Consider the following 12,602-nt stretch of genomic DNA (forward strand, 5'->3'; position numbering starts at 1 on the left):
AGTGGAAAATGTTCACTTGAAACAACAAACAGATTCAAAATCCGAAATAGAAATGACCTCAGTAGAGATTAATATAACTTCACAGAAACCTACCTCTTTCTGCTCTAGACCACGACTGATGTTTCAGAAAATTAAGCACGAGCATAATTAATAGTCTATTTCTGCAGTCAATAACAATAATCACACCTTTTCATCTACCTAGAAGATAAAAACTTTCTGTATGTGTTACATCAAAAGTGAGATTTGAAGAGAAATGTAGACCTACAGATCATGGAGTGCAGTATCATATTTGTAATCTGACCGTAACTAAACCAAGTGAGGCAAAACCTCCATCTTTTAAAGATGTGCAAAATAGATGTCCGTTTCTGCAGTCACTCTTCCCCAGATTCCTTTGTCATAGAAAATAGAAAGGATCCTGACAGCCTGCGGAAGCTAAGACCCAGGACAACTCCTCTCTCTGCAGAAGAGTTGAGAGAGGGCAGCTGGATCCCACTGGACCCCGCTGTGTTTAGTTTCTAAAAAAGGGAACTAAACGAAGAAGCAGCCTCCAGGGGCAGCAAAATACAGCAGGAAGCTTGGAGATGCCGTTCTGTTCTAAAAAAATAAATTGTTTCATGTACGTGATTCTATTTACTTGTTAGCTTATTTGTGTAGCTTGGGGGTATGGGGTTGTTGCCCAGTTGGCTTCTTACAACTTTGATTCCTGTTGACATATGAAAGTGTGAGTGTATGAGCTCACATGCACATACTTAAGAGCAGCTTCTCTGGATGTACAGAGGAGTTTTAAGAAATTCTAATTTACTGCCAATAAATTTCACTAAAGCCTTGTATACTGCAAGAGAGGTCGAACACAGATTAAGTCAATTCCAAATCTGAGCCCTAGATTTTTAGATTTTATCCTTTAATATATGGACAGATTCTAAAATGAGCAGTTAAGACACTATCACTTTCCGGCTAAACTATGTGACCAGGTAATATGAATTTCCAGCCATTGTAAATAGGATGTATATTGTAAATTTAAGTCACAACATTTTTCAGATTCCAGCAACAAGTCAGGTAACAGAGCTAAAACAATGGCCTTAATGTCTGTCTACATGTTCATATCTAAGATAGGCTTTGTATTTCTTTTGTTTATTGTACTGAAAGAGCTATCCCATTCACTCAAAACTAAAATCAAGACAATCACTAATTGTGATTTTTCCCAAGTAGCAATGCTAAGAGGGGTTCCTGAGTAAACCTTTTGTATTGCTGATTCTTTACAGTCAATGAATTTCAGTGAATATGACTATCACTGTGTTGATTTCTGCATTACAAATTGGCTTTTGTTTTCAATCTACATGTGACACTAACATTTATAATCTGCAAATGGGAGTCAGTATTCACACCATAATGATATGGATATAATCCATATCATTATATTCCAGAGCTTATGTTACAGAGCTTCCTTAGAGTAGGATAATTAAACCAAAAATTTTGCTTTAGATTTTAAATATTTTGTTAGGAAAAAATATTTATTAATATGAAAAACTTGTGTGATCCTTATTTGCTTTCAGAACATATTTCCAAGAGCTGGGAAGATTTGTTTTCTGGCATGCATCAAACATTTTTCCATTGGTCACAGCATTCTTGCACTAATTGAGTTTAGAAAACTCTTCAGCTGCTGCCTGGATGAATACGATCTGTGAAAAGCAAGCATCAGAAATAATGGGATCCATTAGCTAATTACACTTTATCATCAAACACGCATCAGTTGCAAAATGTAATATGAGAATTACTTTCTGGTATCCTAGATCTTTCAGATTGTAAGAGCTGCCACAGAAAAAGCACATGCCTTCTTTCCTAAAATACTTCATGCTTCTCAGTGAAGGAACCCACTGATCCACTGATTTTCAAGAGGTATAAATCTGTACAAGACAGAAGCCTTCTGAAGCGTATAGAGATGATTTTGCTGTCTGAAGTAAAAACTTCAGGGAATATGCTTTGTTTGTCATGCATGAAATATGAACAGATCTTTTCCCTGGTCAAAATTATCCACTCTGCTTATAAAACACAACCCTACAATGTACAATTCAATTGCAAATTGGGGCATTTTGGTAGAAGGCATGGATTTTTTTAAATACGATTATGGACTATGAAGAATAAATGTTTCTTCGTATTTCCCCTAAATGCCCCTTTACAACAATTTTTTTTAAATTTTCTATGGCAGTGTACACAGAAGTAACTGACCATATTTTGCCATAGCTCTCACCTTTCTATTAATGTTTCGGCTATTACATGAGGAAGATAATCTCACTAAAATTCTCACACTATTTTTCCATGGTGAGCATTTTCTCTCTTTCTCATAGGAGGAAATTTAGAGTCACATTACAGCTGGCCTTGTTAACATATTGACCTTGACTCTGTTGCCTTACACTCTCAGTAGCTGCATACTTCTGCGTTAAGTGGAAGCTAAAATGCTGTTCTCTTGGAATGTTTAACTTTTGAACTTACATGTGAATTTGATTTGAAAGATGACTATTTTCAAGTGGAGAACCAACATCATGATTTCACAGGGAAGTCCAGTCACTTGCTATTTTAAATTCCAAACTACATAAAATCCCAGAAAAAAACACCCCATACAAACACATAAATAGCAAAAATCTTCAATAGATTTGACTCCTGCATAGGAACGCCAAATAAAATCTGTTAGCATTCAAGTAACAAATAAGCATATGTTTAAAATTCACTGACTGCACTACATCAGCCTGACAGTATTGGTGGGCAGCAGACTGACACCCAGGTTCTGTACTGCAGTCTCCCATATGCTCCACACCAGCACATTTCCAAATGAATATAAAATGCTGCACTGCTCAGCCCAGCTCACTGACTCCGCTTACTCCCCCTTTGCCCATCTCCTGCCCATTCCTTCCCTTCCAGCCCTCCTCCCCATGGAGCCACGTTACCTACACAACGTGTGCGCTCCTGTCGCAAAGTGAGGAACCAATTGGAGATGAGGTTAGAAATATTCCCCTATAGCACGATATACGCTCTGCTGCCGTACCCTAGCTGTTTCCAGCAAACCGACAGAGCAGCGGTGCATGCGCCGGGTCTGTGGGAGGAGAGTAGGTCACACAGCACCTTACACCACAGCCTGCAATGAGGCCAAAGCAGCTCCAGTGGAGGAGGTCAGGCAGTGAGAGACTCTCAATCCTTTAAAGCCTCACTAAACGCCCATGTAAAAGATTCAGTAGTTGTAAGATACTTCTAAGTATAAAGATGCACAAGAGATCATCTGTTAGTATGATACAGAATCACTGTGAAATCAAGGACTTGAGTCAAATCCAAATATAAAATAATACAAATGCCCTATCAAGATGGGTTCAAACCTGCCAGTTTTCTCTTGAAATGCTGCTTCTGGTAAGAGTGGTTTACCAGCAAATATGCCTTACTTTCTCTGGGCCTGATAACTCACTGTTTTGCATTCTATGTAACTCTTCACACTGGTGCAAAGTTAAGGTTATAAAAAAAGGTTGCCAAACAAGTGCCTCACCTTCCACAGGTGCAATTATTTTACAAATAAAAAGGAAGCAAAGACAAAAGTCTGTAGGTGGTGCTTGGAGATTCTTACAATGTTATTCTTTGTGAAATGAGAAATACATTACCATTTTAAAGTATTCTGTCCTCAGTACAACTAAGTAGGGACATTGTTAGTGCTTGGAATTTTCTTCAAAGTATGTTATCTTTTTTTTTCATTCTGTATCTTTTGTTGCTTTTATATATGGTGATATTTATGATCTAGTTCTCTCTTCCCATGTTACAGCCTAATTTCCGCGGTAGGTGGTTTCTAAACGCCTTTTAGCTCCTATCCCATTTTTTGTACTGTGAAGCAAAGGAAACAAGCAGCACAAAGCCTTTGACCTCATCTTCCAGGCAACGCTATCAATATATGTTGGCTATCTTATTTTGCTAACAGAAAACAGAAAGATACATATGTGTAGGCATATCACTGGGTTTTATGCACAGGCTCTTCTAGGCTGAACATTTCCAGTTCCAGGAAGAGCACACGGCAAATGAACACCCAAATGAGGATGAATGTTTAGAACCCAAAGAAAGCATGCTCCCAAAATGTAAGCTTTATACAAGCAGACATTTGAAACCCCCCCATGTAATGGTGTACTTGGTATTAGAACACAGGTCTTCATCAGCAGAGCTCAAATAATGCCCACAAAAGGAGCAGATTTAGATTTGCTTTCTTTTGTACTAAAAATGCCCTGAACACCCAACAAAACTCAGATCCTAATGGCTCACCTTTGGGTTGATCATAAGTCTTAGTCGAATCTTTTTGTCTAACTGGGTTAATTAGGTATTACATTTTCTTTTTTTCACCTAAATAAAGGGTTTATATTGTGTAATATTTCAGCTCCTGCAGCTGCTTTCATTATGCAAGTAAAAGATCTCTCTTATACAGAGCCACCTATTTTCACCAAGTATGCACAAACTAAACTGGTTTTGAAATTTCCATTTTTCTATGAAAACTAACTGAAATTGGACAAAGATTTGGTGACCATTCCCCTTGCCCCAATGATGGGGAAAGTGGATGATAGACATGTGTGACTGCATAAACACTGTTCCTTAGGAAACAGCCTTAAAAAAAAAAAAAAAATCACTTTTCAGGTCACATGTTAAAGCTTTGTACAATTGAGGGTTTGAGATGTGCTAAGTCTTACACATTCTGCACAGTACTATTCACTTGAATAGAACTAATCACTCAAATTGCATAAAGCTAAGTGCTTGTTTAAATCCTCACATGACTGATGACTAATGTTCAGTATTTAAAATCCTGTCCAAAGACAAAGGAACTGATTGTTTCATTTCAGCAGTCAACTCTCTAATTAATCATAGTCATTTAAATCTCCATCGTTTAAAATATCTAAGAAGCAAGACCTTGCTTCATCGATAGATTCTGCTTTTGTCCTTCTGGAAAATTTTGCATACTAAATACCAAGCCATAGAAGTAAAATATTTTTAGTCTGCAAGTAGCTTAAATTCCATGTTTTATGAGATACTAAAGAAGGAAAACAAAGATAAAAGCTGAAATTGATGGTGCTCCGTGGATGTCCTGAACCTAAGGAAAACTCCTTGACTTGATCTTAAACATAACAGTCATTATTTAAGCGGGTATAAAGAATTGCCAGAATATGCCTCGGTGTACAATGCTACAATAGAATACAGGGTTTAATGCTTCATCTTCTCCAGCAGTTTACCAATCTTTAAAACTAAAAAAGCTATGTAGTTTGTATTGCTGCATCTCAAGGAGGCCCAAAGAGCGACTGTAAGCCTTTCGGGGAAGGCATAGTTTTGTTCTCTTTATACCAGAACCCCAGCCAGGTGCTGCTCGTGACTGGGATACCCAACAGTGGGTACGCTATGGTGTCAGCACTAGGTGTTTCATAACTGAAGAAAACGCCTCTCACAGGCTGTGCATCTTCTCTATCGCTCTCAGTAAGCCCTTCAAGCTGCTGTAGTCCACGCCAGAGCTCGGGCAGTGAGTGACCTCCCCCTGCCTCCCATTCCAACCTCACCCGTTTGAGCACGGGCCGTGCCTCTCCCGGGGCGCTGGGCCACTCACCGGGAGGCGGCGTGCAGGCGTTCGGCCTCCTCCGGGCGGCGCCCGGGCTCCCTGCCGGGCAGAGGCAGCCGCGTCCCGCTTCCGAGCGGCGGGAAATCCCCTGCGGACAGGCCCCAGAGCAGCAGCATGAAGCCCGCACAAGGTGGATTCTGCGGGGGGGGGGGGGCGGGCAACGCCTGCCCAGCGCTCACCGAGTCTAAGGGGACTCTATCCCCTTACCTCACAAGGACAAAGTGAGGTAATTCTGTGTGCGGCGAAACTAACTCTAAAAAAACCCCAACCAACACACAGAGCAAAACGGGGAAGGGGAAAAGACGGGGTAAGCCTACACCACCGTACCGCGGTCGAAGCAGGGAGCCTTACAAAAGGTCCGGTCCACCCCGTTCAACCCTCCCCCCCCCAGCGCCTATCAAGCCCCTGGGCCGGCCGCAGGGCCCGCGCCTCTCTGCCAGCGGGGAGGCGGCAGACGCAACCCCTCCAGAAGCCAGCGAGACAGTAGGCGCGGTCCCTCCGCCGTGCCTCGCCAGCGGCCTGCCTGGCTCGGCCCTCCCCGGGCCGCGGCGCAGAGTCTCCGGCCAGCAGGGGCCGAGGGACGGCGGTTAACGGAGGCCGCCAGCCCGCGCTCCCCAGCCCGCCCAGCTCCTGGGCTGCCGCAAAGCGCGGCTGGGCGAGGGATGGGCGGACGGACGCACACTCCGTCGTGCTGCCGGAAGACGGCGTTGCGCTTTGCGGCCGGGCTGCCCCTGAGAAGAGGCTGGGAAGCCCCATTCGGCCTTTTCCTGGTGCCGCAGCCGAGAGGAGGGTGAGTGTCCGGGGAGCTCCAGCTCCCGCTGCCCGCTCGTGTGCTTTCCCCTGGCAGCGCTAACACTGCCTCTCTCTTTCTTGCAGGAGGAGTCATGCCGGCCAAGGGTCCCCTGCAGAGCGTCCAGGTCTTCGGACGGAAGGTGAGGCCGGCGTGCCGCGGCCTGCTCCGTCCCCTCGCTCTCGGGCTGGGCCGCGCCCTGTGGCCTTACGCGCTCGGGGTTCTTCGGCCCCAGCTCGGGAGCAGCGGAGCCGGCTTCTCGCTAGGGCCGTGTGGCGGGGCTGGTGCGCGGGAGCGCCCGCGGTGGCGAGGCCTGCTCGGCAGTCCACGTGTCCTGCTCCGCCGGTGCCGGAGCGCGCCGTGTCCCCGGGGCCCTGCGGGAGTCGGGGGGAAAGGTTTTTTGCGCTCTTAAGGAGTGGGCCCGGGTCTTCTGGGTCGGAGCTCTGCTCTCTCTCTCTCTCGGGAGCGGCCGCCGCTGTCGTCCCCAGGCCATCGGGGCCTGGCTTATCATTGCCGGTGTCCGAGAGCCGTGTTATGCGGTGGTGGTGGTAAGATAAAGTTCGAGCTGCTGGGATTCAGTGGCTCGAATAATTTTAGGCAACAGGTTCTTGTGAGGAAATGAACCACAAAAATACCGTGTTGCAGAATGGAGAGGGTATCTTTACCTCATTTATAACTGAATCTTATAACTATATAGTATTTACTACTATAAACTAAATATAATTTTATTAAGATGGTGCCTTAATACTATGAGTCAGTACCTGGGAATGATCCTGTGTTGCTTAGTGTAAGAAGTTAATCTTGAGCATAAAACTAAGATGTTTAGATTGTTAAATAGAAATTCCTTTCATGCTTTCATGCTGCTAGTGCAAAAATGAAATGCTGTACTAATACACAGTTGGATTTTTAGAAAACAGCAACTGCAGTTGCCCACTGCAAGAGAGGAAATGGCCTCATAAAAGTGAATGGAAGACCTCTGGAAATGATTGAGCCCAGAACCCTGCAGTATAAAGTAAGCATCCACCCAGCTTCTCTCTTCCCCCCATGCCTTGATGTTAAAACACCTTTATAAGTGTAATTGCTTGGGGATGGAGAAGACTTGCTTGTCTTACTGACAGTACTAAATTTTTGGTTGTGGGTTACCTGATTACCTGAAATGTAGATGCTGTTAGGAAAATTCAGAAAACTGTCCTATGATTGCCTTGTTGGGAAGGGTGGGCTTTTTGCTTAACTGGATTCATGTATGTTACTGTAACTGTGTGAAGTATTTTCAGCACTTCACATCTATTTTTTAAATTGAAACAGGTGACTTAAAGCCCTCCTTTTTTAAAATTGTTTAGGACTTAATAAAGTAGCTCTTTGAGCACTGCTGAGGGAATGTAAAACTGACTAGATAACCATAAAATGTAACAAGTAGTGGAGAAAACCACCTATACACATTACTTCAGATCTTCAATTTTAATAAACTTGATTTATTTTTCTGGTGTAGTTATGGCATTCTACTTAAACTGTTCCCTCTTAATTCCCATGTGCAGCATATGCTTTGATATTAAGATTTCTGAAACTTAAAAAAATAAATTCAAGTTTTAAGTAAATTTATTTTATGACAGCACTAGTAGGTAGGTGTCAAAGAACTTTGCAAGAATTGTCCTTAATTTGAGTCTGTGCTTGTAAAATCAAGGCCTCCTTTTTCAGAACATTCAGTAACTTCACATCTGGTAAACCTACAAGCTCTAATCCTTGTTGTTTCTGACCACAAATTAATTTTCTTTATGTGTTTTGTTTCCCAGCTGCTTGAACCTGTCCTCCTCCTGGGGAAGGAACGGTTTGCTGGTGTTGACATCAGAGTCCGTGTAAAGGGTGGTGGCCACGTAGCACAAATCTATGGTATGATTTTTGGTGGGATCTCTGGTGTGGCCTAGAACAGGTCAAGCCACATATTTAAGAGGCTTAAGTTTAGAATAGTAACTTGTGCATCTCGATGTTCTGTTTCTTTTTCTACTGAGCAAAAGTAGTTTTTCCTGAAGACGTACTGTTACATTTAATGTGCAAAACTGTAACATATGGAGTAAGTTTAATGAAGTAAATTGATGACATTGTGAGGAAATATGAGGAAACAATCTTTGTGTCTTGCAGTGTGACAGGACAATTCAAGTGCAGCTGAGCATGGACATTTTGGGAGGGGAAAAGGGGATTTATCATGAGAAATTATACCTTTAGTTGTAAACGTCCATGTTGTTCAGAAGCATCTTTCGGCTGACTGGCAAAGCTAGGCAGTTTTTTCCCCAGCAGAGAACATTGAGAACGTATTTGCATTAGTTAGCCTTTGACAGAGTTGCTCTTTACAAAATAATAATTTGTTGTGCTGTTTCAGTTTGCGTATGGGTTAATGAAGTGGAGCTGAAGCTGCATAAAGAGCAGAGACGTGTTTCAGTCTCAACGTTGTTTGCATTTGATTTTCATCAAAATCCTGCTCTAGATGTTCTGACAGATAACAGCCTAACATCATCTTCACAGTTACTCCCATAGTCCCCATTTGAGTTCTGGTTACTGTGCTACAGGCTTGTTTTATTGAGGCATGCCAGAAGAACTGCTTGTACTGTCCAGTTGTCCCTTTTGCCTCCTTAGTCTTTGAATGCACTGATCACTTTTATCCTTGTTGAAAAGTACAGACATTTCAGAGAACTGTGCTTCTAAGGATTTTGAAAGTTGACCTCTTGTAGGTAGAAGATGAACCTACATTAGTACTCGGGAGAGAAGGTGATGGAGACTGCCCTTGTGCGGTTCCTCGGCTAGCTGACAGTTGTCAAATCGGCAAGTGAACTGTGGGTGGCCTCTTGGCACAGATTTCTTCAGACTTGCCAAAGTAAAGGTCACGTGGAGTACGTGGGAGGGGAGATTAAGGAGGGAAAGGACAATCTGGCAGAAAACAAGACGGCAAGTTTCTCAGATAACTTGCACTTTGAGTTGAAGTTTTAAATACCTTTGCAATTCTTACTGATCCATTATCTTTTTTTCTTTAACAGCTATCCGTCAAGCTATTTCCAAAGCATTGGTGGCTTACTATCAAAAATGTAAGTTGTTTTGATTGTTGTATTATCCTTAGGTGGAAATGTATGGCTTCTGGTAGTTTTGGTGCAAAAAACGTTAATAGGGATTTGTTCCATGTGAAACTTCTTAAACTGAAGATTTTTATTTTTGAAACAGATGTTGATGAAGCTTCCAAGAAAGAGATCAAGGATATTCTCATCCAGTACGATAGGACTCTGCTGGTTGCAGATCCTCGCCGTTGTGAATCCAAGAAATTTGGAGGACCTGGTGCTCGTGCGCGCTACCAGAAGTCTTACCGTTAAAATTGTTCTCCAGTCATGTGATGATCATTGAACATAAAGAGAATTTGATAAATTTTGTGTTTCTAAATTGCATTTTTCTGTGTGGGCAAACAGATTTTTTTCACTGTGCGTTAACCTAAGATTGATACATAAATCGATGGGTAAAAGTAAAATCAGAGGACAATTTTGTTATCCCTTCGCAGTAAGTCAGTCTAGATAGATAGGGTCTTGGGAATAAATAAAAGCTTTCTCCTGTTGATGAAGGTGTGGTTATCAGAATGTAAAGAAGGCTTACATCCTATAATTTGGTGGGTACATGCAGCAGTGTAGCAGTTGATTAAAGCAGAATTCAATCTTTTCCGTTCTGGTAAACCTAAACAAAGATGAACCCTTTCCCTTACCTGGATGGCCACTCTTCCTGGTGTGGAACCGACGAGAGTATCCCATGTTCTTCCCCCGGGTAAATAATCTGTCTCAGCCTGGTAACAGACTTAGTTCATAGTGCATAGAGTGTGGATCTGATTCCTAGCTGGTGACGTTCTGTGTTGTGTTACGTGACTCGCGTTGGTGTGCTGCCCTGCTGTAATGCAGCACATGGAGCAGCTTGCTGCATACTCTTCAGTGCTGGCAGTTTGTGTTCCTTGTGTATTCACCTGAAATACCATGCTGAGAGTCAAGTTCCCAAGACCACTATGGAATATTGTATGGCAATGAGCATTGTCCCTCTGTTTGAACTGCTTTTGTTTGTGCTTGCTTGGTGGTTAGTGGCAAGGAATTTACCCCCTGGGGCTAGAGTGGGTATTCAGGCAGCTGTTATAACATTTTGATTTAAACTTCATGTTGTCAAAACCAGGTAATTATGGGGACAGGGGAGGGAAGTTTATTGAACTCTTGCCATACCAGATAATACAGAGGCAGAGTTTTTGGGATTAGTATGTCTAAATGTAGGAAACTTTCTTGTTTCAAAAATAGTATTTTGTAACTGTAAAACAGGAAAAGGATTTTGTGTTACAAATAAGATTGGGTCTAAATGGTTCATCCTTCCGCCGCACGTTCACGCAATACAAGCACAGAGGGATGCAGACCTGGAGAAAACAATAAATGATTTAATAAAAAGAAGAATCCCTGTGAAAGTCAGGCAATTGCTTATGTCATGAGCTAGGTGCGGCAATTTGAAGATCTTAGTGGAAAAAACCTGGAGTTGAAAATACAGCAGTAGTTTTCAAAGATCTAGCTCAGGTGTTTCAAACACAAAAAGAAATCTTGAAACCGAAGATTTTCATTGTGGAAGTGATCTACCAGGGACAAAAACGATGAGTAAAGTTCTGAGTAAGACATGGGATGTGCCAACAAAAGGCTGTTGGAAAGGTTAATTCTGTCCCTTGGAAGAGATGTGAGTAATTGAGGCCTTGGGCGTGAGCTGACCTGACAGGCACGGGAGCAGCCCTGGACTGTTGTTTCCTGTCTCTGAAAACCAGTTTGGAGAGGAACTGGAAGAACTGTTGGAGAGCCAAGGAACTGAGAGCCTAGCTTCTGCTGGATTGCTCTCTCAGCCTGGTAGTTTTGTGTCTATTGTACACTTGTATGTCAATACTGAAATTGTTATGGGAGCACCCTGACACTTGAGATTTTTGTTGAGTTTTCTATTAGTGTATTTTTTTTCTCACTTGTTGAATGGTAGGTCATTTCAGTGTATCCACTTAACACAAAGTTAAACCAGCTGCCTTTGTGAGTTGGGTTGGGGAATTGGAAAGAATAGTACAGTTTTGCCCTTTTTCCCTAGTTTAGGGGGAAAGTGGCTTTTTATAAACGTTGATATTTGTTGTGATGTCTCTGCTTTTTCTGTAGAAAGGCATTTAAGCCATCTTCACTGAAGTGTAGTTATTCAGGAGTTAAACATGCAACTTGAACAAATTCCTTCTGAAACGGAATTCTCTGTCTCCCATTTTAGCTGTCAGTGTTTGCCACATAATACTGCGTTACGTGACCTGAATAGAAGTAGAACACTTACTCAAACCCCTCATGCTCCCATTGAAATGGAGGGGACTGTTGTGTATTCTGTCACCAATTTACATACCAGGATTTTTTTTGTTTTAGACTAAGTGAACAAGATATTCTATTCCAGAGGTTTGCTGTGTCTTTGGCAAGATGCATGCTTTACTTACCTCAGTCCCTCCCTTTCTGCACCCTCAGATCTGACCCATTTCTTGTCCGGTGAGTTTCTCAGAGTTTCTACCTTGTAGTACAGTTGCTCAGAAATTATTCTAGCTCCTGGGCTGCTGAAAACTGATTTTCTGCATCCTAGCCTGGCTTTCTAAGGAAAAGATGCTATGCAGGGCTAGCTTCAAATTTGATTACTTGAATTCCTATGAGTTTTGTGAAAACTGGCATCTTGATAGATGTTAATTAGCTTCAGCTGAGGAAAAATAAGCCTTTTAGTTTGGCTTGTGTGGTGACTGAAAAGCAGCGGCTCACTCATTGCTTAGGAAATGTGTATTGGCCTGCCAGTTGGCACATATGTACCCTATGCTGTGGCTTGTCCAAAACTGATTCTTGCCTAGCTGTTGGAGCAGTGGGATGCAGGGAAGGAGAGAGGACACTCTGGTGTGAAAGTCAGGGAGGCAGGTGGAGATAGAATACCTAAGGCCAGTAACCTTAGGGGTGGATTTCACAGTCACGGGGAAACCTGATGTATTAGTTTTTCTACCCACAGAACAGTCCGTAACAATTGGGGATTTTTGTTTTGCTGTTCTTTCATGGAAAGGCTGAAAATAAAACTCACGTTGCTACTAACATATCCAGAGATGATATCTGCATATCATTTCTTCAACCAAAAGGCTCTTAGCGTAATAAAAATTCT

The 12,602-nt window shown here is 42.5% G+C and overlaps 1 protein-coding gene across 3 annotated transcripts in view; it reads left to right on the forward strand.

The window, feature by feature from the left end:
* Positions 1 to 9,815, forward strand: part of RPS16 (ribosomal protein S16) — a 321,098-nt gene extending 311,283 nt beyond the window's left edge. For 2 of the 3 annotated variants that reach the window (XM_075747541.1, XM_075747558.1), the window contains exons 2-6: positions 6,496 to 6,552; positions 7,321 to 7,422; positions 8,201 to 8,297; positions 9,437 to 9,484; positions 9,618 to 9,815. In XM_075747541.1, the coding sequence (XP_075603656.1) occupies positions 6,505 to 6,552; positions 7,321 to 7,422; positions 8,201 to 8,297; positions 9,437 to 9,484; positions 9,618 to 9,763 (441 nt within the window). In that variant the 5' untranslated portion in view covers positions 6,496 to 6,504 and the 3' untranslated portion in view covers positions 9,764 to 9,815. Of the gene's footprint in view, positions 1 to 6,283; positions 6,411 to 6,495; positions 6,553 to 7,320; positions 7,423 to 8,200; positions 8,298 to 9,436; positions 9,485 to 9,617 lie in introns of those variants that run through there. The other variant, XM_075747548.1, reaches the window with a different exon arrangement.
* The last annotated feature ends 2,787 nt before the right edge of the window (positions 9,816 to 12,602 follow it).

Source organism: Balearica regulorum, chromosome 1 (genome assembly GCF_011004875.1).
Source record: "Balearica regulorum gibbericeps isolate bBalReg1 chromosome 1, bBalReg1.pri, whole genome shotgun sequence".
Classification (NCBI taxonomy): domain Eukaryota; kingdom Metazoa; phylum Chordata; class Aves; order Gruiformes; family Gruidae; genus Balearica; species Balearica regulorum.